Raw genomic sequence first — 27,158 nt, 5'->3', positions numbered from 1 at the left:
CAAGACATCAGTAGACACATTTGAGAAGAGTTCATATTTTAATAAAGTGAAGAATGAGAACATTCAAAGAAACGGCAACCACTGATGAAGAAGCACCGAGGACAACAGACGACCAGACAAAGTGTTTTCCTTCTTCCATTTTACTGTCGGTTGGCAAACAGTTTTCAGTGAGCTCTACTGCCACCTTCTGAATTGGAGTGTGAATCGGAATTTAAACCCTAACCTATAATATATATTATATTGTAAAGTTCTGACTTTACAAGAAACTGAAAAATGCCTTTCATAAAATGTGATTAGAATTTAAACAAAGTCAAACAAGTGTAGTTCTTATCCAAAAGTGCACAAAGCTAAATTGTTGACAGAGCATTGATGTCCTACAAATTGCAAAAGCAAATGTAACTCACCTGCATTTGAGGTATGAGAAATAAAATATTCATGTGACATCTGGATGTGCTTTTAAGATGTCCAAAAAGAAAAAGAAAAACAGACCAAGGTCTGAATGAGGCAGTTCAATGCAAGATGGACCCTCTGGGGTTCCTCTCTTTTCTTTTAGACAAGTTTGAGACAAGGTTCTCGTTACTAAGAGAAAACAGGAGAACTCTGATTGTTGGTCACTGAGAATGCATGGGAAGCACAACTCAAGAACATCCCTAGAAGTCTGCCTCTGACTATTATTTTTGAAACTTTATTACAGACAGACTCCTCAAAAAGAAATTTGCACACCTCAGTCTGTTTCAAAATCAAGACAACGCTGCAGCTGTGTGCCAACTTATGAGCTAAACAAAGTAAACACATTGATAGTGTCTGTGATAACATCCTTGGCAAAATGAAAGAATGAAGGTCAGTAATTGGGAGACAGCAGGCGCACAGTGTTTGGTTTGGTTTTTTTTTTTTTGCTCCTGGCAGGGGTCCAGGTGGGCGCATGCGGCAGGCTCCAGGGCAGTGTAGGAGCACGTCTGTGCAGAGGTTAAGAAAAGCAATTAATCGGCAGCAGAGATAATCAAAGGAACCTCCCCCTCCAGACACCTCGGCGTGCAGGAGAGGCAGGAAAAGAGCGAGCAGAGGAACGGAGCGAGACAGGCGGAGAGAAGATGATGGGGAAAATACTTGTTTACAGGCGCTGCTGGTACGATCAAAAAGAAGTGGGGTTCAGCGCCGCCACCGGGGCCCCTCCGTTTCAGGTGGAATTGATAACACTTCAGATGTACAATTCGGTGTTTGCAAGAGTGCTTTTACCTCCCGGTGAGAAGGCAAGGAGTTTTCACAGTCTAAGCTGCACTTCCTTTCATCTCTGATTTTTGTGAAGTACCAACAGATTGTCAATGGCGAGGAAGACATTTTCCCACACATAATCAAAGAATGTAGTCTGGTGTGCCTGTGCTTCCCTGCAAGGAGATGCTGGTTTCAGACTGAACGGTGCAAATGGAAAAAAAAAAACTGATTATGATCTCTGCTAACTCAACTTGTGATTACATTAATTTAGCTGTGAAAACAAGTCTCTGACAGAAACTCAATTAAAGTTGAGAGCATCAAACACTCCGGCTTCTCTCCTTTTCCCAACGAGCAGTAAACAGACATAAGCCGTTTCAGAACGGCAGCATTTTTCAGGAAATTAGAAGATATTCTCCATGGCCCCACCAGGCATAAAGCTTGTTGCTCCCTCTGCTGGCTCAAGTCTCCCTTTGGGCATGAAATCGTACTGATAATCTCTGTTATGCAGCACCTTGCAACTTTCTTATTATACATGCCACACTGTTCAGATTTTGGATTGTAAATACTGCTGAAGACCATGCACCATTTGCCTCCTACTTCTCACATGCGCTACTTTCTGGGCAATTTTGTGGGTATTTTATGATGAATATGTATGTAAGCTTAAACAAAAAAGTTAAACACAGTTAAAAACATACAAAAGCCTAATTGATTGTTGTGAAGTACGTCAAAATCCTGCGGAAGCCCGAACAGATGCTGAGCGGGTCAGGTGACGTAGATCCTGCAAAGTCTTGATTAGATAATTTTCCATCCATATCTTGGCAATATGCTACAAAGAAACAACGAGCTTCTCATTACATCGCTGACAGGCTCAGCATCTGTGGATTGCTGACAGAAGCAAGATGTTCAGAAGAAGCAAACTTGTTGATTAAAAACAAGGAAACATCACAGACACGTCGACTTGGAAATCAGGTGTAAAAGGGTAGTTTTGATGGAAATATCAGTTTCTGCTTTCTTTTTGGTCACTTAAATGTTTCATGCTATAGGTGTCAACAATGACAGTGGGGTGTTCATTTTACCTCCAGCTATGCTAATGTCAAAACTTTAATCTATTCATAAATAGTGCTGCTTTAAACAGAGATGCTAAAAGTATGGCCCGTGGGCCATCTGAGGCCCTTGCAGTGATTTTGCAATTGCAATTCAAGAATGGCTCAAATTTTGTGATTGATGCACATAGACACCTATTCAAATATTCTTCAGGTTAAAAAGTTTATTTCAAAATGTATAATCTTAAAATGTGAAGTATTAAGTACAACTCAAAAGTTTTTGTCATGTCATAATCATGTTTTTTTGTTTTTTTTTTCATTCTAGCTTGACATAAATACATAAAGCACATTGAAGGCAACCCCAGAATTGGGCCTCAAAATAGTTGTGCAGAAAAGTCATAGGATTAATGTCAGAGAAATCTCCTTCTGCCTCACGTCTGAGTTTTAAAAGTCACTGCATGTTCCTCAAAATAAGACATGACATTTCCACGTACTCAGAGACAAGTGGCTGTACTTAGAAGAGCACTGCTGATGCTGCTTCCCGCACGCTGTGCCAAAACCTACCCAGAATTGGCTAAAGAACCAATCTACATGCAGAAAGTGCTCACTTCTTTTTTACCGTCTTGAAAAATGTTTTGTCTTTCAGTCAGCAACTCATTTATTGCGAGAAAGTTGTGAGAACAATTTAGTCAGTCCACCAGCAGAGGAATAGATGCAGTGCCTCCGAGGGTCATATTTCTGACCATTTGGATTGGCTTTCTCCTCTCCCTCCTGCAGGTGGAATCTGATATTATTCTCAAGAAAGAAATAAAAAAGAAAGTGTTCTTTAAAGTGTTCCTATTGCCAGTATTCCCACAGGATCAGCCTGCACCAGTAAACTGTGGCCAACCGAAGTGCAGCAGTCCTTTCCTGCTCCGGCTGTAAGTTCATGTTGACCATAAAGTCAACCCCTGTCAGCTGAAGTCACACCTGAATGCACTTATTGACAGAAGCCTTAACTACCAGAGGTTAATTCAACAAGCAAAACATATTAAAGGGATTGCTGACCTTGTTTTAGAAGCTGCAGGCTAAACCCAAGGCAGTTCTGCATTTTATCTGACAAAGAAAAAAAAAAAAGGCTTGACCATATACACGTCCAGTAATTTATCATAAGGTATAGGCTATTTTGAAACTGCACACACAGATTGTGCGTGGAGTACATGTAGTCCTGGTCTGTGTATGTGGGGCAAAAAGAGCTGCATCTAGTTAGTTAGGTCAGCTAATCAAAAAGATTAGCTAAATAGTGGAGAACAGAGTGCATAGAAGATGACATGAATCACTAAGTCCCACCCATCTCTGCGAAAAACTGAAATGAAGCAGAATGTCCTGCAGCATAAAGCATCGGATTCAAGGTCAAACTCCAGCAGAAATGTGCAGGAAAACAAAAAGATGTTCCAGGATAAGGTTTTTACATTTCAAATTTCCAATCAAGGTTCTTATGACTGATAATTTGTCAATTTTGTATGTGCAGTACATAAATGATCTGCTCTTCTTGAACACATTTTTGAAAACTTACTTCACATAAAGTATTCATAATTCCTTTCAAGATACTTGGTCTCCAAGGAGTAGGATTGTCTTGTAATCTCTGATACTGTCTTTGACTCGTTGTTTTCCAGAGTTCGTGAAGGTTTTTCTTTGGACGACAGAACTGTTTGTTACTGAGACATAATTTGCTTGCCTTTATAATCATCCAGAACAATAGACAACAGAGCCACAGATACACTGGAATGGTGTAGACAGAAGCAGGTTTATGGGCAAGAATGACACTGACCAAGTCTGAACCTAAAGCTAAATAAGAACCTGCATAAGATCTATAAATGAGTTTAAAGAAACATCTGATCTTAGTGAGCTCTTAGTGTTCTTAGTATTTTCCAAATTAAGAAAATTTGTTCAAGCATATGTGCAAAGCTAAAAGAGATATACTCCAAAAGACTTGTAAGTTTGTAGTACTTTGTGTTGATGTATCCCAAAAGCGAAGTGTCAATGGGACGAGAAAAATGTGAAAAATGTGAAGGGGTAAGAATACTTTTGTAAATCCTTGTATCCCTATCTAGAAATATATTGACTTTTATATTGCATAATCCTTCATAAAACGAATATTATCGGTGATAACAGCCTGTTTTAACACAAAAATACCCTAATATGCATTAGTACACACAACAGAAATCATCTTAGCACTAACACAGATAATATCTACAGTATTCTTTATCTCTGTTTTTGGTGGCATACCCAAGCAGCACCAAGGAAAAATGAATGGTGCTCCTGGTTGGCTGCATTGCAAAAGTCAGCCAGTGGCATATTGATATTTCAGCTTCCCAAGCTGCATTTTCTAGTATTTTAGAGGCAGGAGATCCACAAATAGGTGAGTTTTTGTGAATAATGGTGGAGCTTTGTTCCGCAGAAAAATTTTACTGAACCAGTGTAAATGTTGTGGATTCTATTATTGATACCGATTCTCAAAGAGCATCAACTTTAGTAAAGCGTCTGAAAAGTTTGTGTTTTCTCAAACAGTTTCTCACAATCAAAAGAGAAGAAATCTGTGAAAAATCTGGATTTCCTAGTCTAATGCAGCTTCGACTAGATGAAGTCGAATTGTGGATCAGTGTGTTAATAAACTGACTTTTCAAATCTCCATAGTAGGAACCCAGAGACACGGCACTAATCGTTGCAAACTTTTTTTTCTTTAAACCCTTTCTATTCTCATAAATGTTTTTATCCCTCTCCTGCTGAAAAGTGAGCTTCCTTTCTGACCATTCAGGCTACTGAGTCATTACACAGAAAAAAAAAAGTGACTCACATGGATCAAATACTGCACATAAGAGCGCACACAAAGGAGCTTTCATTTAGTCGAGCCACTGAGTGTGCAGTAATGTAACTGGAGCCTTGCTGTAGGCAGCAGCAGACACATGAAAACATATATTAGTTCTTACTGCTTCTGAGAGCATGCTGAGCAACCTGCAGCTCTTTCTTTCTCTCGTTCTCTTTTTTTTTTTTTTTCTAAACGTCTTGAATGATAAGAGTTCACCCGTCGGAGCCAGACTTCCTACTGCTGGCATGCATTTTGTCGAGGCAAAGTGAATATATTGCCTTTGAAGAGCGTCCAGAGTCTGGGCGGAGGGTTTGTGGCCTGGGAGCCCAGAGAAAAGAAAAAGACGTGCAGAAAATGTGTGATGAAACTTTCAGCACCACGGACAGCAGCCCTGTATGCCGAGACAGGAGAGTTCACTGAAAAGTGAATAAGTTTGGGTCGTAATTAAGCAAAAGCAGCTTCCTCCCGAAGCCCTTTTTGCATGCAATGTCGCCGTCGTGTCGGCGCTGTTGAAAATAGATGCGCAGAGACGCGCACATATGCAGGCATGCACCCTCCTTAGGCAGGACCCAGGGTTTTCCACAGTTCCCCCTCGTCTCTACCCGGCGCTCAAGCATGAGTGGATAATCTGGCCACAAGGACAGGCTGTGTCAACATTTCCCTTTGCTTCCTTATTTATTTACTCCACCCAACATAAAAGTTGCAAAGTTCAAGAGGATCTTAGATCTTAGAGCGAGCTGGCAGAGCAGATGACCTGCTTTTCTCCTCAATAGAAAGACAATTTTGAGACAGAGCATATGAAGTATGTAACTACTGTAGATGTGGGAGAAAAATGATCACACTTAAAAATGATCACACTTTAAGATCGTAACCACAGATGACTGCCGGAATGTAAACATCACCAAGCTTATGTGGTTTGCTACTACAGAATAATCTAAATGAATTCGGATGTCATTGAAAAGAAATAAATCTAATTCAAATTCTGCAGTTTATATTTCATTATACATAGAATTATATATCACAAATGCTTGTTTATATTAAATATCTCTGTTTAATAGACAACAAAACCAAAACTTCAGACTCCCTGAAAAATAGCTTACATAAAAAATTACTTTTAATACACAGTTATGGCTTATCTGAAAGAGGATAAGCCATAAAAGTGCATTGCAAAAGAAGCTTCCTGCTCACATAGTGCTCTATCCAAGAATATTAATGGTGAGGTTAGTGGAAGGAAAAAGTGCAGCAGAAATAGGAGCATGATGAACGGGGATGACTGCAGGCTTGAGAAGATTTTGAAGTCCATTTAAAGGTTTGAGGGACATTCAGTCTGCACGACAAATTAGAAATTTCCTCACACATACAAACGCCCCTTTATGACAATGTGGAAAAACGTGTTTTTTGAGTTTATACCAAATGTATTTAAAAATAGAAAACCAAGAAATCACACTTGCATGAGAATTTGCAGCCTTTGCTCAATATTTATATTGGCAAATATATATTGGCAAATATCTATATTTGCCAAGTTTGGGAGCGATTAAATCATGAAGTCATTTTGGACATGATGCCAGAAACTCAGAGCGCCTGTCTGTACGCAGTTTGGCCCGTTTGTCTTTGTAGTTCTTCTTGATCTCCATCGGGCGGTGTTTGCACTCTGACCCGCTGCCAGCTGAGGAACCGTATGTCCAAATGAAGTCCATTCAGCTGAATTTGCCACAACTGAACTCCTTTGACGCTGAAGAAATCAGTGCAAACAATTCCATTTTGAGTTTTATTTCATTTCCTACAACGTAATTAAGAGTAAGGCGCAAACATAACAAAATGTGGAAAAAGTGAAGAGCTGCGAATATTTTCCGGATGTACTATGTATAAAAATTCTAACCATCACAAAAAAACTGAATGTAATAATCAAAATTAGCAGGAAGAAACACTTGAAGTCTATCAATATATGTGCAAAGAATCTGTACAATACAGGAGTTTTACTTGCCAAAGAGAAGCACTGAAATAGTTTCACTTTTTGATGATATGTAAATGATTTAGATACAGATTTACATTTCTTTTGTGACATTATGACTCTCATACTTGATTTAAATTTCTGATTTTCTCTCCACAACAATCCAAGCTTCAAAAATATTCTCTAGCCGGCAGCAAAATGAAAGTTAATGATTCTGTTTATGATTTCCAGCTGAAAATGGCTACATTCAAAATCATTAAAGCTGATTTCTGAATTTTCTCTTGCCATTCACTTACAAATGGAAGACATTCATAATTTGTGCTGGGATTAAAGCACATTCAGTTCTGTAAAATGTTCAGCTCCTGGATTGATGTGCTGAAAGCAATTTTGCAGCTGAAATTGCTGTTGCTTTAATTGTTGAACATTCACAAAAAAAATAAAAATGCCATCCCTGTGCGGTTTTTGTTTCCCTTTTGCCTGAATAACTCCTGCATTATATCCCTCAGCGCAGCAAATCAGGCGCTCTGCCTTTTTTTTTAAAAGGGTCTAATCCTCTTTAATTTGTGATTACTCGTAATTCAAATGGCGGCCCACTAAAGCATGGGGAAGTGATTGTTTAAGTGTCCTCCTCCGCTTCTGGTTTTTTTGCAACCTTAACGCCTGATCACAGTGGAATGTTAACATATCGCATGTATATCCTGAGCTCTCATGGTGGCATTCAAGTAAATTACCATAGAAATCGCTGTAGAGAATATTTTGACATCCATCATTGAGCGTAAATTGCTCAATAGCTGGGAGCCCTCTTACCATTCGGAGGGTGATTTCGCTAGCTTTCTTGTGTCAGATGATTTCAGCCACTCTGACTAATTAGAATGATAACGGATTTCATGCAGCACACAATAAGTGGTTTTATTTTTAAGGCAGAAATGACTGATCTCAAGAAATGAATTGGGTGATTATCTCCGAACAGCAGCGAAACACCTGGGCGAAAACAGGCCTCTCGAGCCTGAATATTATGGAGTTAAAACAATGACAAAATTCAGGAAATCCTTAAAAATTACTTTGATACATCATTTATCAAATAGAATAGGAAGAACACATATAGTAAATATACTAAATGTACATTTGGTTATACATGTCATTACTAACAATGTAGATTTTTTTATTTAGAAAAAGTAAAAATATGTATTTCAGTCTTGGTGTTTTTTGTTTTTTTTATATTCGCTAGCCTTATTCATGTAAACAGACTCAATAATATTAGTCTAAAGTTGATTTTATGTCCAGCTCAATCAGTCAGATATGTATTTGTTTGACATACCATGAATATAGTTTGATTTATTTCATGGTATCAAACACCATATAGAGCCAAAACTTTTCCAATCCAAATAGCTACTGCCACGTGCTTTCAAAAAGTACAATAATTTAATAAATTGATAAATACATCATTAAATAATTACTTTAAGAACTATTCTACAAACAATTATATATTTCAATCAAAAATTTATAAAACTTTTTCTCAAGTTTAAATTATTTCATGATGCATTGGAAAACAGTCAATTTTCAATCCTCATTTATTTATTTTACATATTAAATGTTGACAAATGTATTCATATCCAACTTAATTCTAACTATGCCACGTTTGATAAATATTGGAGACGTTTCTTATATTCTGTCACTTTTAGCACCCCATAAACGGATCCATGTGACAAAACTTCACCACAAAGTCACTTCCTGAAGTTTGAGCGTTCAGATTTCACGCACTTACCTGGAAACTTGGAAAAGCAGAAAGTACCACATATTAACAAGGTTTGACACACTGTTTATTCTGTCTACGCTGCTGGTTGCTATTCATTTTGAGAACCCAGGAAGTTGCAAAAGGCAACATTTCCAGGTTGAAAGAACTGCAAAGGTAACGCAAGTAAAGTTAGTGAACTTGCACCTGCTCGTTCGCAGCGGCTCGCTGCAGACAGCTCATTCAACCGAGACGGAGAAGGACAAAGTTCCGCCCTACCTGCTCGTAGCAAGCCTCCCAGGTGAGGTTCAGAAGGCAGGAGGAGGAGAACAGCTCGTCTTCGGTCCGACCATAACCGTCCATGGTGAGCCAGCCGGGCAGCCAGGCAGCCGCCTCTGTCGGAGGAGGGAGTCGGAGGAGATTCTTGTTTTTTTTGTTTGTTTGTTTTTTGTTTTGCTCTGTAAGTCTTCCCTCGACGTGTGCCTCTTCTGTTCTTGCGCTCAGCCCCGCTCAGCTCGGTTCAGCTGTGCGGACGGTGTCAGTCGGAACAGCGGCGGTATGCAGGCTGCTGCTTCCTTCGGTCACGTGGTTTGTTCTCTTCCCCCAAAATCAGAGGTGGGATGCGTTTGGGTGCGTTTGGGTGCGGTCCGCCTCCCCTCAACCAAACGCATCCTCCTCCAGGTGTCAGCGAAGGGTCAGCAGCGTCATGACACCTGCTCTTGTTTCGTGAACTTTGAGCTCTTCGGATTTGCGACTGCAGATGAAAATTAAAGGGAGCAAACAAACCCAATCGATCTGAGTTTTCTCTTAATTGGCTCGCTGGTTGATCCTCAATACATTTCCATTCAAGTTCCAGCGAGTGACTCTTACAAGTGTTTAGAGTTAATTTTAGTTCCACATGACTGAGTGTTTGGGACAATCCTCTTCACTGCACATCCAAGCAGCTCAATGTCATTATTAACATAATTGGTTTCAATAACTGGTAATAATCATCATATCATTTACACACACTGTTCTACTTTCAGAGTTTATTGAAGTTAATTGAGATGCTGGTTGTATTTTATACATATTGTTGCATACATTGGGCATTTCTCCTCTTACAAACCACAAATGATTACCTTTTTGTGGTCAATTGCAAAATGTAAAATCTTTGGCGAGTGACATACCAAATTATTTATATTTAAACAAAATAAAGGAAATAACAAAATGATCACTTGGGACTTGACAGGAATGCGTACTTGAGACTTTTCTTTTCCCTCCTTGAATGTGACAAAAGGTGCAAAAATTCAACTAGCCACCGTGTTAACATTGCTGTTTAGAATACAGTAGTTTATCAGACACATTATTTTGTTTTTAATCATGTTAGGATTTTACTGTAACTCTAAGGTTAAAGGGATTTGCAAGCTAACAAAATATTACAAACCGCGGCCTTACTTGTACAGACAGGTATTGTGCTTTTCTCCCTGTTCTTCAATGACATCTCTCTCACCCTCCCGATGGCTTTGTTCTACTGTCTGCTATAGGCTAACATCCATCTTTATCATTCGTCTTCCTTCACAAAGACTGCTGACATTAAATTTTCTTAGTAAATCTAAGCCTGGAATTCGGCATGGGCAGAAGTTGAATTATGTGGTATAAGTGAAAACCATTTGCATATATATGGTTTTACAGGAGATGATGTAGCAAAATCAAATGTATAATCCCAGGTTTTTACCTACTACTATAATCTGCCAATAGCTATTGCAGATACCCAGTTATAACGCAGAATAATATACACCTCATTTTCTCCTTATTATGGTGCGTTATCAGAAAGGCATAAAACTCAGATTAGAAAAAATGACGCAGCCAAGTGCAGCTGGCAGAGACACTCAGACTAATTTAGTGATTCTCAAATCAGCCGCTCTTTCGGAAAGAAAAAAGAACAAGCATCAATCAAACAGAAGGTGACAGACTATTTCTCATGCAATTGGGTAAATCTTCAAAAAGTGCCAATACAAAAACAGAAAACAAAAAAGTTAGTGGGTACACTTACAACTTACTTAAATGTCTCCAGGATGAGTCATTAAGTTTCCTCTCTTACATGTTCGACTTTTCTGATGGGCACAGTGCTTGGAAACAGTTGAAACCACAGTGGTCTCAGATCTGTATTTAAAATACAGTGATGCTACAAAGAAAGTACACCTTCTTATAGTTGTTCAGTTTTATGCATTGAACATGACACTTTCCTTTCCCGGTTCTAAAATATTTTAAATGTAACTTCAGAGAAAATCACATAAAATATTTAATTATAGTTATAATTTGTTAAAATATTTAACTTTGAACAATTTGCCAAACATCCCATGACTGAACCACTTTCAGCGTCTATTGCCAGGTCTTGTTCTTTACAACAGTCCCTCTGTTCATTAAGTTTGGTTTACAGCTCTCTTATGGACCCACCACAGCATTTCAGTCAAGTGGAGGTCTGGACTTTTTGAAGCACATGGATTATTTTCTTTTTCAGCCATTGTTTTGTGCACATGCTGCTCTACCTGGGATCACTGTCCAGAGTAGAACTCCATTATCTGCTCATCCTGTAATGTGTAATTCAGCTTCGACCTGTGTGTGTGTGTGTGTGTGTGTGTGTGTGTGTGTGTGTGTGTGTGTGCGCGTGCGTGCGTGCGTGTGTGTGTGTGTAAATAAACCTGCTGTGATGCAAGATAACGTGCTTATTGTATCGCATTGCATTATGTTGCATTGGTTTCGTACGCTAAGGTATAAGAAATCCTGGGTGCGTAACCAAAAAAAAGAAAAAGGGGAAAAAAAACTATTCTATTTAAAAATGTACATGAGGAACAAACTAGCAAAACGTAAATACAGTTTCAGCTGTAAAATAGAACACAAAAACCCAAAGATCTATAAGCAAAGCAGAACGTCTTTAAAGGAAGAGTGTTTCTTTTTCTTCTGAATTAAACCAACCCATGATGGAATTCCTTGTTCTCCTCATGCAGCCTTGCTGACCGCAGAGAATCCTTCATTTTCTCCAAGCTGTTTAGCACAATTGCTGCTAACAGGCCTCATTTGGAGAACTGTCTTTCACCAACGCTATTTATCTTGATGCAAGCCCCTGCAGTGAGATGGGCGAGTCTTGTCGACTCATCCGTCACGTCTGCTGCCCTCCTGGTTTGATCGAATGTGTTCTCCGTGCACGATCGGCACCCGTTTGAAGCCTGGTCAACGGGCACTGAGCTGGATCCAGAAATTGTCTGGGTTTTCCCCGCAGCGGCAGAGATTCTAGGTAAGACGGGGAATATGCCTCTCATCATGGCCAAGCTTACGCATCTAATCGCGCCGGTTCTCATGAGGCCTGCTAAGAGTGTCGGAGCTATGAATTGTGCTAAAATACATCCCTGTGCATTCAAAAATAAAGAGTTTAGGGAGATTTTGATCTTTCACTGACAGCTCTGATGATTATTATGTGTCATATTGTAATAAAATGCATTTTGAGAGGAAAAGAAAAGGAATGATTGAATCAAGAATGTAGAGAGGCTTCTTCTTCAGCCTTATCTGTCACCATCAACCATAATCTTTCCCGAGCTGCAGATTAATTTAAAGATTGCATAAAACCACAAATGTGCTTGCACCCTTTTTTTTCTTGTATCTTCTTAGTTCCTTCTTTAGCCTGTTCCCCTCTTCTGCCCGGTGACACTTAAAAGCTTCCCTCTGAATCAAATCAACAGCGAGAGATAATTCAGCTCGACAGTGTAACAATTGTGCTGGCGTGATCTTTTTGTGGGGGCACCGCTACCATTCGCACGTATTTCAGGAGGGTGGCAGCGGCAGTAAAGTTGTAATGAGAATGAGGGCTAAGCATGGCTGCCAATCCGGAAGATTAGCTCGGAAATAAATAGCTTCAAATCAAACATTGTTTCCCTTTTTTTCCTTTTCTCCAGACGGAAGTAGCTGCTCATTTTTGCACAGGTGCCTTTAGTCGTTGCGTGATTCATCTCCGACCGGCAGCCGGTTTTAAACATGCAGTCTACATGCCATCTCGCACCTACATAACCAATCTATCAAGCCTAACGCAGACACTGCGTGCATATACTCCCATATCACAGAGAAGGCCCGGGACGCAACTGTCATAGATGGCGTGATTGAATTGTTCCCTTGCACTGTCACCAAAGGGGCTATTACTTCAAATTAGCATACAAATTCAAACCAGGACAGATGGATTTGTCACATTCCAGCCGCCGTCTTCCTGGAAGATTGGCTGTGCTTGTGCTGCGCGATGGAGATAAGACACCTGTCGTGGTGCTGTTTGGGGGTGAAGGACCGGCGTGGGATGGGTGGGGGAGGAGGAGATAGAAGAGAAGAAAGAGGAGGAATGAGTGGGTGGATGGATTTCCTGAAATGCTGAGGTGTTTTGCAATAAACTTTCTCTACCCCACGGTCTCAAATGATGATGAGGCACCATCCAGGACTCTGTGGGTGGCAGGAGATTGAGCTGCAGCGAGCTGGTGATTCACGCTGTTTGGAATGACGCCGAACACTACCTGCCTTGCTGTTTTTCTTGTTTCTTTTTGTTTGTGTTTGCGACTTTTGGTGAGTTACAGCACCTTGCAAGAGTATGGAAACCCCATGCAACCTGTCTTTTTGGGACGCTATGCCAAAAGTACGTACCAACCAAAAGCGTTGCGTACTTTTGGACTTAAATGAAAAGTATACGGTTTTTGTTTGTACTTTTTTTTTTTCTAAAGTACAACACATATAGTTGGATAAAGGATAAAGTTGTGGAGAAACTTAAAGTAGACTTGGGTAATAAAACAATATCCCAAGCTTTCAACATCTCACCAATCATGTTTGATTCATTATTTGAGGATGGAAAGACTTTGGGATAACTGGAAACCAACCAACATATGGTCATCCACCTTAACTGACATACCAGGCAGGGAGAGGATCAATCAGAGAAACAACTAGAGACCTATGGTTACCCTGGCAGAGCGGCACAGAGATCTGGAAGGGAGGTTCTGTGTTAGAGATTGCAGAAAAACTACTTTGTGGTGGAAGATCCCTTTCTTGTACGTTAATAACCAAAACCATTGAGCTAGCGCTAAAATGGGAAGAATACTTCATTCTAAGTCCAGACCTAAATTCAAATAAATCTGAGGCAACACTTCAAATACTACCTCACAGAAAAGTTGGTAAAAATGTTACTATTTTGAAGTCAAAAGCTCATAGAGTGACTCTCCGGAGTACTTGCTGCTGAGATTGCCATGAAACGTGATTCTCAAAGTATTAACCCGCGGGGCTGAATACAAAGCAGATACCTCCATCCCTAGAATAATTGTAGAAGATTTTGAAGAGTATGTTTCCTTCTCCTTTCCTTTTAGAAGTTTGCACTAACTTGTGTCTATCTGACATCAAATGCTTTAAAGGTCTGGGTTTTTTTTAATACTTTGGCAAAGCACTGACTGTGCTATCAAAATCCAACACAAAAAGCTGTCTCTAGTCTGCAGCTAGGACTGCGAGCATTGATCTGGATCAGCTGTAGGGTCAAATAAATTAGATCATTGGCCTCGAATAACCTTCACACTTTTAATAGCTTTGAAAGAAATACATGCAAATGCCATTTTATTAATATTAATTAGCCAGTATTAATAGGTGTTGACAAGGATGTCTGAGTATACTCATTCATACTAGACCATCATCACGGCACTCACATCAGACACTGGAGAAAATACAGCTTGGAGACGTAATGATTTTCATTTGTAATTATGGCAGCGTGAATCAATCGGAAGTACCGAGCATGAAAAACTGTTCTTACCTCAGGATCAATCCCATATAATTTCCAGATCAGCTCAGTCTAATGGCTTTTCTATTGGCCTGATTAGTCAGACGGAGACTTTTTGTGTCGCTCTGTGTGTTCCCGAGCAAAAGGCCAACCACTCAGAAACTCGTTTCCCCGATCGTCAAAAACATTGGAGCACACGTGCTTATTTCCTGACGTGGCATATTACGGAATCTGCAGGCTTAATTAAAAAAAACAGTCCCAATGCAGGTCTGGTATCTCCGCCTGCCTGCATCCACACGCTACGGAGATGTTGTAAAACTGCTTACTTGTTCATTGCTGGCTCTATTTTTAGTTCATCAGTGAACAGTTGATGTAAAAACAGAAAGAGTAAAATACCTTTTTAAAAGAAGATATCACAGATTACATTCTAACTGCATTTGGCTGTATTATGAATTCAAAACAAAATATCTTTCAGATATTATTCTTTGGAGTAAAGGACTTAAACTACATTGCAGAATACTATTACACTCCCAAATCAAATTCTTCATACCATATTTCTTCAAATTCTCAGGTTTGTAATTCCTTTGACCAATTTTTAAAGCACAAACATAAAATGTTGTCATAAATTTGCAGCAGATATTAGTTGAGGTCTGACAGGAAGACGGAATGAATAAAAGAACATAATGGATGGATGAAAAAAGAATGGAAGGATGGTGCAAGTTTCAGTGACTAGGATAAGGAATGTCTGAAAATTAATCTTTGTTTTTTTTTTTACCCAGTCATCCAGACTTGGAAAATGTTTCAATCAAACTCCATGCATCTTGTTAAACTTATTTATGAACAGTCAGACAAGAGCTTGGCGAAACCAGTGTCGACAAGATTTCCTCGTCTAAACTCCTGATAAACTCAATAAAATACATGATCTTCCTAAAGCTGCCAGAACATTCAATTCTGACTAATTTATAGACACATGAGGTTTTCCATTTGTTAGAGACGGCAACAAACATCCAACTTTCACTACTAACGACTATATTTTTTTCCCTGAATAGCAGAGGAAATTATGATTCTCTCAAGCCCACGCCTTTACCTTCCACATCCACGAGGCGCCGGCCCAAAGCAGTGCAGCCAGAACAGGATCTGGCACAGCAGGGATTTTCACAATGATCTTCTTCTGAAACATTTGTAATTAACATTCCTCCTCAACTCCAACTGTTTCTCGAGCTATCAATACCCCAGTAAGAAGATTTAACGTCCCTAAAGAGGCAGGAGAAACGGGCTGGATTTCGCAGGTCGGGAAGTGAATGATCTGAGTGAGCGAATGAGAAGTTCATGTGCAGATTATGCTTTAATTGTAATGATGACAGAGAGAAAGAGTTATTACAAATGCATTTTTTATTCAACTGAACAGCTGATGGGAAGTGAGATGAACATTACATCAAAATGCTGTTTAATTACATCTGATCAAAAGCCACTCTTAATACATTAATGCCGTTAAAGTAGCAATAAACAATGGAGTGTTGAAATTTACATCAAGTGACAGAATTGTTCATTTTCTGATAAGATATTTCTAAGCCTATTTAGCCTGTTTGCAATGATGCTTAAAAAAGGTCCAGTAAATGTAGCCCACAGTTTATGAATCATGAGAAAGCATTTGGTGCAGTGAAGGAAAAAAAAAAAACAGTCACACTGTGTCCTTCGTGGGAATTAAAAAGACAAAGAACACTGAAACGAGTTCATATTTACACTTTGTACTGCCGCAGCACTCGCAGGCCTTCTTAGTACTGAGTGTATTCCTTGGATGAGAGTTTTGCAATAATATGCTCCAACTGTCTTTTTGCTTCACACTGAGGGAAGTTACTCATCTCGTAGTACTGCGGGGCAATTTTCACCAGCCTGGAAAAGAAGGTAAGTCAACAGTCACAAAATTGTCTCCCGTGTTTTCTTGTGGGGAAGAAAAAAAATAAAAATGTTCTTCCATATTCACGAGGCGACTGCTGGAGCAAGCACAACAAATTTGGAACATAATTGTACGAGGTCACACAGGGGAAACAGAAACAGCTAAAAGGATTGTTTCAGGTTAGCTCAGAATGATGCACCGGTGTGACTGGCTTGTTAGTTTGAATCACGTTTGTTGTCATATTTTTCAATTGTTTTTTTCATTTATAAAGCATACAGCACCTTGCAAACTTATTCTTATCGATAATGTGAGATAGGATGAAAATGATACAAGGATTTCAAATTTTTCAATGCCACAACTTCATACTTCAATTTACAAGCAAGAATTCAAGTCTATTTTTTATCTGGTGCTGTCAATAGATTAAAAATGTTTTTATATCACATTAATAACACTACAACATTACGATTAATCACAATGAATGTAATATTTGCAAAATGTTTAACTTTATTTCCTCTCATTTCATACATGAACAGAACAGAACATATTTACAAGCAATCTGAAACTCACCACTCCGGCTTGACGTCTGTGCACGTCCGGATGTAGTTTTTGGTGGTGAGGACGAACTCGTTGTAGAGAACCCACTCAGGTTTGTGGCCCAGCACAGTGGAGGGGTGCAGCTGCACTAGCTGGTTATCCTTTGCCGTCAGGTAATGGCCGGTGCGCTCAAGGTGAGCAACCTATTTACAGAACAGACAATTATGAAGGAAACATCCAAACAAATTGAAATAAGCTTTTTAACATTTCTTTATTGTTGATCCACATGGCTGAAAAAAGAGCAAGTACTTGAAACCTATTTTCAAGCCCTAAAACGACTAATCCCCCCCACCACCACCCACCCTGTAGTCACTTGGTCGTTACTCTGTGGCGGTCGTGATTAGACAAGGCAATCAGTCTCAATAAAGGCCTTTCCAAACAAAGATGTGATAACCAAACACTGTGAACCCTTGAACATGAGCTGCAAATTTGTCTCCGAGATAAAGGTTAATGTTGACAAATATTTCAATATTAGAACCATAATTCAACTTGTCAGGTTGCTTGTTTCAGGTGGCCCTGAAAATGGCTTCTTGCAAAGCCACCATTTGTATCCCTGAGTAAGAGACAAATTAATGGGATTTCTTGTTATGTGGTTAAAACAAAACGTCACTAAATGTGTGTGTGACCGTAAGCTCCACGCTGTTTTCAACGAGCGTTCTGCAAATATGCGAAACCTGTTTTTCGAAGGATCAACCTTTTAGTTTAAATACGAGCGTAGCTCCACCAGACTGATCGCTCACCTGCATGAAAAAGCCAGTGACCAGCGCTTGTCGGACGTTGAGATAATAGTCTCTGCTGTTGAAATCGCCGCTGTTTCTTGGCAGGTTGAAGCGATCCATGATCCTTGACAGCTGCTGCCGAACGTTGTCTGCTGACATCAGCGAGCGGTAGTTTACAAAGTTATCGTGGCACCACTGGGTGGACTCGTGGTCTGTGACAAAGTGACAGAGAGGGATTTGGAGAAGCATTAAGCAGGTTAATTTGAATATTACTGAGAACTTAATCTGCAGTTCAATTATTTGAATTATTTTGTATCTCTAACTTGCATGTTATTAAAACCTCAAACTCTCCTCAAAATGTGAATACCAGATGATAGTTTTAAAACAAATGTCTGCCGACTGGACAACAGTTATCACTTATTGTGGAAACATATTGCAGGTAACATCTTCATTTTCTTCGTGTTTATCAAAATGGCCACTCACCGATATGGGCAATATCATCCATTTATTTAAAGACTATCGCTGACTAAAGGATCACAGTTTGTTGATAAGTTTTTACTCAAATATGCAGAGCCATTCTAAAATAAATTAGAATATGCATTTTAATGAGTTTTGTTTGTCAGATTAAAGGAACGTTTGAAATTGGCAACCTTTAAATAAGTATTAAACATACTAATTAAAATTGGTCTGATCTAAAATGTTATGTTTTCATTAGCAGGAAGATGAAAATCATCACAACATACAGATAGAGTCTTAAAAACATCAGCTTATATATAATTAATTTATATAATGTGATTTTTAAAGTTTTGTGTGGATTAATTAATTAGTAACTAGACAGAAAGAAGGGAAGAGAGAGAAGACACAGTAAATGGCCCAGGAATCGAACAGGGGGACAATGACACTGACCAACCTCTGATCCATTTGGTAACCCTACAACGTAACTTTGCAAACTTTTCAATAATATGATGCATCCACATGCAAACTAGTGTAACATAGAATAATGAATAGATAACTTACTCTGCTTGAAGGCATGGTAGACGTTGAGTAACGTCATGTGGTCTCCGTCGATGTGGGCAAAGCGCATCTTGGCATCATCAGCCACCTTTTTGGCATCCGCGGGTCGAACGAAGCACTGTGGGACTAAACAAGGTTGGTATGGGGCCCCCCAGCCGCCCACAGGGATAAGGTAAGCAAATCCAACAGAGGGAAGAACAAGGCCTCAAACGAGGCACAGTGCATTGCCAAGAGTTTACGTGTGAAAAGGAGAGGAGGGTCTAAGAGAAGGAAGGATGATGGGATTCTTCATCCTCCTCTACAGTAGCCTGGTTTTAGATGATTTACAGCTAACATCTGGCAACCAGTCCAAACAAGTGCACAATCCAACAGAACTGATTCAGTGAGGCTGTCTGGTTCTGCCCTTTACCCTCTGTCAATTTGCTCCTGGCCTGCTTAACATCGAACGTGCTTGATTGTGCCTTTAATGGATAAAAGCTGTGTTTATTGAGCCTCACGGTTGGTTGCTGTGGCGGCGGCGTTCTCAGGTGAGCTTCTGCTGCTTGCTTTAATGAACTCAGCAAAAACCTTCCATCCTGAAACAGCTGCTTTAAGTGCACACCACGTCCAAACAGCTAGTTAAATCCATTTCCCCGCTCTCAAAGACCCTCACACTCCCTTCAAAGGCGTCAAGATTCATCTCAATGAGCAGCATTCTGCTTTGGCAAGCCCGAAGTGCAATTACTGCCGTAGCGTGCTAGTGCTGCTCCAGCTACACCTATACATTTTGTACAGACATTTATTTCTCCCCCCACACCACCCTTCTTTCTCACAAACAGCTGACACTACTGACTTTTTACTCCACTTGCCTTGTAGTTAAGTTCTGAAGGCACACATGACATGTATTCTAAGTGGCCTTAAACAACTAGGAAGTGGAGTTGAAACAATCCAAATGTTTTCATTTTTGGGTTTTTGCAAAGCTTTGACCAAAAATTGCCAATTTTTGAGAGCTTCTTTTTAAGAACTACAATGTGAGGGGGACATAATAATAGCATTGAATGAATTTGCCTCCTGCTTAACGAGTCCAATAACTTATATTTCTATAGGCGAGGTAAACATTAGCTGGTGACCAGTTCCAGTCTTGGTATCAATGTTTATCACTGTTTGTGAATCTGGACCTGAAAGCAGCCCTGCACATGTTCTTTGAGCTCTCGGGTCAGTCCAGCCTCACACAACGGGCCAGCTCTGAGCATTACCTGACAGCATGGCGGTGACGGAGAGGATCTCATTGGAACAGTTGAATTCGCAGCTGGCGATGACCATCTTGGCGAGCTGCGGGTCCAGGGGGAACTCCGCCATCATGGAGCCCAGCTCGGTCAGGTCACCGTTGTCGTTGAGCGCTGCCAGGTAGTTCAGCAGCTCTAGGGCTCGCATCAGGGTCTCTGGGGCTGGGGAGGACAGAGTGGGAGCGACGGGCTGTTAAAGTGCTCCAACCCCACAGGCGGAAACACACAGGTGGCAGATGCAGACAATTTGCAAAACTGTCATTCTTTTATAGCAGCGTTGCTTGAAGAGTACAATTCGAATTGACTTTCAAACAAAAATACGTCAGATATTATTAAAACTATCACGAGTACAAGCTCCGACTGTCCTTTTTGCCAACATATGGAAGCTAAAATATGTTTCTTTCTAAATGTTCAAATGTCATGACATGCATTTGTTTTATCGAGTGTTAACTATAGAAACTGTTATATTTGTGTGTGTGGTTTTCAGTCCAATTAAACAAAAAAAATGTAAGCTTTATTTAATGCTACATCTGGATGGCGTTATTATTGCCACTCAGAAATCCCCTTCTCCCAACTGTTTTGTCTGTATGTAAGCTAGGTTATAGCTTGTGTTTTTTATATTATTCTATCAGTCCTGACTATGTAGTTTATAATGTGAATCAGTGAATAAAGTTTCATTGTTTTTATTCAACTTTTAAATCAAAAGACCCATCTGTCAGTGTCTGGAGAAGTAGAGTGCATTTTTGAAGGAATAAACCTGGCCCTCAAAGGACCGGGAGCAGAGAAAACACTTCCATCACCTGTTGTACTTTGAGCTCTAATAGAAGACAAATGCCTTTTAAGAAACGAAACAAACACTAAAATGGAAGCAGTTGGCAGATTTGGCAGCCAGATGCATGAGGGGAATCAGAATGAGATGGTTCCTGTTATGTGATGGCCAGAGTTACGTTCGACAGCGGCATTGCAGAGAAGCAATCATGGCAGAGCTCATTTTTCATCCTACACTCTGGCAATCCCAAACAACTAATGTAATTACAGGGGAACTTTCTACTTAATGCTTAAACACAAAAGGCTTCCACCGCTTGGTTAAAAGATTTTTCCTCCAGATGCAATTATTGACCTTTGGCTTCTCGGAGCCGACGCCTAATGACCAGTTGCATGTTAACTGAAAATTAGCTTCAAACACCGACTCTGGTGTTTGCTCACTTTCATTTCTCTCAAGTGCTTCTAAAAAAAATTCAATTTCAAACAGCAGGGAGGTGGGGTTCTTTATGATTAACAAATATTGATTTAGTCTATCAAAGCTACTTTTTACTTTTTTTTTTTCCTCCTCCAAACGGTGAATGTCGGCCAGATTACTTACCATTCTGATGGCTTGTGTTGGGCTGAACAAAAGGTGAAAATCCGATTTCTAAGTACAGCTAGCAAGAAGGAACCAGCGTGGAAATTCAATCTAAATGTAACGCAACTCATCAGAAAACAAACATCGACTGGCTCGACACACAAGAATCCGATGTATTAACCCAGGTTAAAATCAATGAGGCAAAAGGCTAAAGGTACACTGAACCACATCGGTTTTGAAAGGCGCTTTTTGGAAATGTCACCAGGAAAATGAATTTGGCCCAGCAAAGTGCTGGGAGAACAAAGAACAGAACCGCTTTTGAAATAAAAATCTGTCATAAGAAACTTTAGTGACAACACAGCAAACACATGGAAGAACACGATTCTCTTATGAGACCAAAACTGAACTTTTTGGCAGATTAGCAAAAATCCTACGCAAGTCCACAGAAATCTACGTGTGCACAGAAGTGGTGGCCATTTATTGCATTATTTATCACTTATTGTGAAATTTTTCTTATCAGGATAGAAATTTTCATTTATCATCAGTAATTGATCAGTTTTAATTATAAATAAAACATAAAACTGGTAATACCAAAAACTTTATTTTTTACAATTTTCCCCACACTTTGTTCCATGAGAGAGTCAATAGGTGTCAGCAAATTTGAAAATATGTTACCTAAGTATTTTATTTTTTATAGTTATCACAATAGTACCACAAAATATTGTGAGCAAATTCTCAGTCCATATTGCCCACCCGTAGTGTAAAGAATATGAAAAAGAAGCCAAATTTGTTCAATTTTAAAATGCCACCAGAAATTCTGCCCGATCAAGTCATGGATTCTTTTTGATTGACACCATTATTTATTAACTCAAACTTGAGCTGTACCTTAACAATGTGAAATTCATATGTTGCTCCAGCTTTGAAGGAATTTATGAAGGAAAGAGAAGGACTTTCCTTTCTTTCCTGTTGAAAGAAAAACAAGATAAACCAGTGACTTTTCTGTCTTAAATGATAAAAATACCAAAACTCAAATTCAGAAATTACTTTTCAAACATTACTAAAACATACCAAAATTATTGATAAAAAAAACAGTTACAGACAAAAAAGCTCCATCTCTAAAGGTTTATGCAGTATATTTATCAATTCCTTCAGTCAATATTGGCTATTTTCCCAGCGAGAGACCTTCAGCACAGCATATAAACAGTGATCCACTGTAAATACATGTTATAAGACCTGTCTAGTAACTCTCAGACTTAAATCAGACTTCATTTGCTGCACCCAAGTAGCTCCTGCTACCAGGCTGTGCAGGAGCTACTTCAGGAGAAACCTTCTGCCCTGAGTGGATCAAATAAATAAAAAGGTAATCCGCCCCCCTTTTCCTTCACCCCACTGTTCCCAGTTAAGACTCCGCCGACAAGGCCAATCCCATATGTTGATGTACACCTGCGCGTTTTTGTGAGGAATGTGAGCGTAGTGTTGGAGGTCAGTCACGTTTCACTGAAGGAATATAAAGGGAAGGCAATTGCTAAGGTGATAGTGCTGCTATTGATGTAACCAATTTCATTCTCCAAATGGCGTTTGCCACAGTGGACGGGGAGAGATGGGTTTAATCTCAGAGGTGAGATGAAAACTATATTATGGCGAGAAAAGGGAGGAGGGAGAGATGAAGGTTAGGGGTAGGAAGAGGTGGGCGGTTTCTTCAGGAGGAGCTCAAAATACATACATTAGAAAATACAATAACCTGACACCTCAATTAGACACAAACTGTTTAAGATACACTCCAGATGTCTTTCTTGGTTTATTAAAGAATGCAATAAAGTGCAAAGGAAAGAGGTTCAGCTAATGATAATGTGCAGAGAAGCAGCATGGAGCAGTCATCAAAGTTGTTGATGTCTGTGTTGCTCTGAGAAAATTGCTGACAGTGATTTCTAAAGAGATGTAACTAAAACTACAACTTGAAAAGTTGTTAAATGCTTTTAGATTAACTTTGCCAAACCTAAAATATGACCACGACCGTCACAGTTGGACTGTCTTTGTTGAGACCTATTCCATCTATTTGGTTCTGGTTTATCTTTCAGTTGGCAGAATAAATCTAAAATAGTGACTAAAAAAGCTTGGAAGAAGAAAGTGTGTATCTGATGTCCTCTGTATTATACAAATATTGCTCGAATCTAATGAAAAACTGCAGCATGCTGGCTCCGATCGCTCCTGTGTGAGTGTTCAAGCTTTCATAATTCTTACACCTTTTCCATTGCGCCAGATCACGCTACAAACATTAATGTTTTTCATCAGGATTGAATGTGACAGATTAGAACAAAGTTGTGAATAACTACAAAGTAGAAGGAGCAGGATGCATGGCCTAAAAAACCCTATTTTTATTCATCTGAAAAATGTGGTATGTAATTGCATCCTTCTCTACCTCTTTGTTCCGGTTTTATCAAATTGGACGGACAATATCTAAACAGCAATTTTATATTTAGCTTGATCTGTCTTCACTCGAACTCTGATATCTATGGATTCAACTCAATTATGCAGCATTTCCAAAATAAATAAATAAGAAAGGAGTATTTTTTAAAAGTAATTTGTTGAGGCATCTCTTGCTTAAAAATCTATGCCATCTTTAAACTAACCTGGAGGGTCCATGAAGTCAAAGTGCACCAGATCATCAATGCCCAGTTTCTTTAGCTGCAGCACCACAGAGCCAAGATTAGACCTCAGGATCTCTGGATATGTGTTGTCCTGTGCCATTTAGAAAGGAAGCCCAAGGAACAATTTAAAGTGAATCAGACACGGTGATTATTATCTACTCATGGATCAGTCATATGTCAGCTTAAACAGAAATAGGGAGTGTAGGGCATCTGAAGGGCTATTTAAAAAAGAAACATTTCCATGCCACTAAGAGTGATGGGATAGAATTACCCTGAGGAAAGTGGAAAACTGGGTTTTAGAAGTTCATTTTTCACTGTGGCCATGTTGTTAACACATCTTAAGAAGGTGATTTAGAATCAGGATCCTGAAATCTAAGAGTCGTGAGAGCAAATTCTCTACAGCTATAAGGTCGCCCTGGGGGATACGAGATGCTTGAGGCATTGCAGAATGGCATATATAAGAAGTTGCCTTGAGTTTATATTTCATATAATTTCAGTCATCTTAAAGCCACACCGCTTTTCACCTGCATTTCTGTCCTGTAAGCTTTCTCTGTGTACAAGCGGAAACATTTTCCTGGGCGCGTTCGTCCAGCGCGACCCGCTCTCTGCTGAGCCGAGGCCTTGCTGATGGCTGTGACCAAAAGGGATTCCACTCTGATGCGTGGGTTGTACACCTGAAAGGAACAGAGAGAAAAGGCTTGAAATGATTTAACAGGAAAAAAAGAAAAACAGAAATGCTTAAGCTGGGGTTGTGCTTTTATTTTTCTGTTTTTTTTTTTTTTTAAATTAAGAAAGTAACATCTAGCGCATCTACAAGATGATGACAAAAAGCTGCAGAGTGACACATGCGCCCAATTCACCACGGTGAATATATAATCTTGTTTTGTGCCGAGTGTATGACTTGGCTTCAGGCTGGTGAAATGTCAGGGGAATAAATAACAGGCTTTTCCATCTTTGCTGCTGTCAGTTGTGCACTGCTGTGTTTATCTGAGGATTCTCAGGCAACAGACGCAGATGATCGCAGCAGATAAGGAGTTGCGGGGGGAAAAGGGGAAGCTAACCTTTTGCTTGGCAAATCCGGGATCAATTACAAACACCACTCCGTCGATGGTCAGGGACGTCTCAGCGATGTTTGTTGACACAACGACCTGTGAACATGAGGACACATGATTTAAATGATCCACCCAAGGCGTCCGGAAAGACTGATGGGATCTCAGAGGTTGGATCTGGCTCGACTGAAATCGGGCGAACAGCACAGTGCTTTGCTTTCAGCTGGTCATAGAATATTAAGATGTCATTGCAATTCGCAAACATAAAAACTGTAACCAAAGACAACATGAGAAAGAACCGGAATGTTTTGACTGATCTATTTGGTACTCAAGCCTCTGTTAAAGAATAATTAGTACTCATTGAAAATCCTAACATTTTGTCTCGTCATGTCTGTGCTTTTTGATTGAAGGTGGTAAATCACTTTACAAACTCTCAACTAGAATTAGATCTGCACCTTGGCTGAATATGCTCTGATACCTACTGGAAGACAAACCTCCATCCAAGTCTCAATTTTTTTTGCAGACTTATTGGGGTTTCACCCCAGACTGGCAAGTATTTATGTCCATCCATCTTTTCATCAAGCCACACCAGCGTACCTGTCTCTACTGATGAAAGCATTGTTCCCATTGCAGTACTTCTTTGTGTTTACCATCACATAAAATGCTCATAAAATACACTGTAGCTTTAAACAACAAGAAAGATGTGAAAAAAGATTTTAGGTCTATAAACTCTTTTTGCAAGTCAATTCTTTAGGTGCACAGAAAATAACTAATTTTTTCTAAAATGCAGCACCAAACAATTATTCTTTTTTTCTTTATCATACCCCTTTTCTCTCCACAATGAGGACTTGTGTGAAGCAAGTATTTCTTTCTTGATATGTGAAGCACTGCTATCTAGGGATGCACCAACTGTGCCTACCTCACTGTTCATGACTTGCTCTCCATTTCTGCTCTGCAATGTTGGCACCAACAGCTTTACTTTGAAGTCAAGCTGAGGCAAATCTTTGCCATGAACTTAGTTTGGACATTTTTTTAGATATTTTTTTTAAAGCCAAGTACACAGTCTTTATGTTCAACTCCATGATTTTCCATAATGAAATCAGCAGAGTTTACTAAAGGATGTTAGGAAATCCTATGATCTGATAATATCGGCGAAAGTTGCAATGACAATATGACTTGCCATATTTCCTCTTCTTTTGTGCCAATAGCAAACAGTAATCTTCAGTAATCTATTCAGCTATCAGTAATCTATTCAGCTATCACAAAAAAAATTATTCAATATTTCTACCTCAAAAAGGCTTTAAAGGTTAAAAGTTGTAAATCTGGACTCATCAGGCCACATGACCTTCTTCCATGAGTCCAATGTCTATGTTCAGTTACAAACTGAAACCTTTTTCTCTAGTTAGCCACTGAATAGTGGGTTTCTTAAGGGTACACAGCTGTTCAGTTCCAATCACTTGAGGTCCCTTCACCTAGTGGTGTGAAAATGTTCTGACTTTCATGACTGCACATAGCCCTGAGTTACGTTGTTGTTTTCCTTCGATTTGATGTCACCAAACGTTCAAGTGATGACAATGATTCAGGGTTTTATTTCAACCTGCATTTCTTCCTGAAAGACAATGGTTTTCCACTGCCCTCCCAGTGGTTAATGCGCTGGCGAGTTCTCAACCCCATTTTAGTGGTCTCTGCATCGCTTTCTCTGCTTGATGCCAATGAATTGATCCTCCTCAAATGCATCAACATCTTTTCAATGACCACAGGATGTGTCTTTCGACACGGTTGCTGAGAAATGAGAAGCGAATCATTGCATCAGCTTGGGTTAAATAACTTCGACAATTAAGCTCCGGCCTTAAATACAAAACCTGCAAACATCCAACAGAGGGTAGTGAGAAGCATGAGCATGAATGGTGTAAAGAAGATCAATACAAAGACAGAGATACTTTCATACCTCAATGCAAGTTCTCCTTGCCATATTTACTCAAATCCAGTGTTTGCAAATGTTTAATCCTTTTTAAGGTACAAATGTTGAAGTTGTCAGTAATTTATGGCATGTGTTTCCATCTAGGTCAGTGTTCAG

At 39.6% G+C, this 27,158-nt stretch overlaps 2 protein-coding genes across 6 annotated transcripts in view; both read right to left on the bottom strand.

The window, feature by feature from the left end:
- Positions 1 to 9,149, bottom strand: part of ppargc1a (peroxisome proliferator-activated receptor gamma, coactivator 1 alpha) — a 302,021-nt gene extending 292,872 nt beyond the window's left edge. Inside the window, 1 exon segment of the mRNA XM_055051082.1 lies at positions 9,066 to 9,149. Within this exon segment, the coding sequence (XP_054907057.1) occupies positions 9,066 to 9,149 (84 nt within the window).
- Positions 9,150 to 15,933: 6,784 nt separating this feature from the next.
- Positions 15,934 to 27,158, bottom strand: part of dhx15 (DEAH (Asp-Glu-Ala-His) box helicase 15) — a 31,161-nt gene continuing 19,936 nt past the window's right edge. For all 5 annotated transcript variants that reach the window (XM_055051088.1, XM_055051083.1, XM_055051084.1 and 2 more), the window contains 8 exons: positions 25,094 to 25,180; positions 24,557 to 24,706; positions 24,015 to 24,123; positions 20,013 to 20,204; positions 18,781 to 18,903; positions 17,785 to 17,975; positions 17,018 to 17,187; positions 15,934 to 16,446 (listed from right to left, as the gene is read on the bottom strand). In XM_055051088.1, coding sequence (XP_054907063.1) covers positions 16,329 to 16,446; positions 17,018 to 17,187; positions 17,785 to 17,975; positions 18,781 to 18,903; positions 20,013 to 20,204; positions 24,015 to 24,123; positions 24,557 to 24,706; positions 25,094 to 25,180 — 1,140 coding nt within the window. In that variant the 3' untranslated portion in view covers positions 15,934 to 16,328. The remainder of the gene's footprint in view (positions 16,447 to 17,017; positions 17,188 to 17,784; positions 17,976 to 18,780; positions 18,904 to 20,012; positions 20,205 to 24,014; positions 24,124 to 24,556; positions 24,707 to 25,093; positions 25,181 to 27,158) is intronic.

The sequence above is a fragment of the Poeciliopsis prolifica genome, unplaced genomic scaffold, assembly GCF_027474105.1.
Source record: "Poeciliopsis prolifica strain line A6 unplaced genomic scaffold, Auburn_PproV2 SCAFFOLD032, whole genome shotgun sequence".
NCBI classification, from domain to species: domain Eukaryota; kingdom Metazoa; phylum Chordata; class Actinopteri; order Cyprinodontiformes; family Poeciliidae; genus Poeciliopsis; species Poeciliopsis prolifica.
This window is presented reverse-complemented; position numbering and strand designations above follow the sequence as displayed.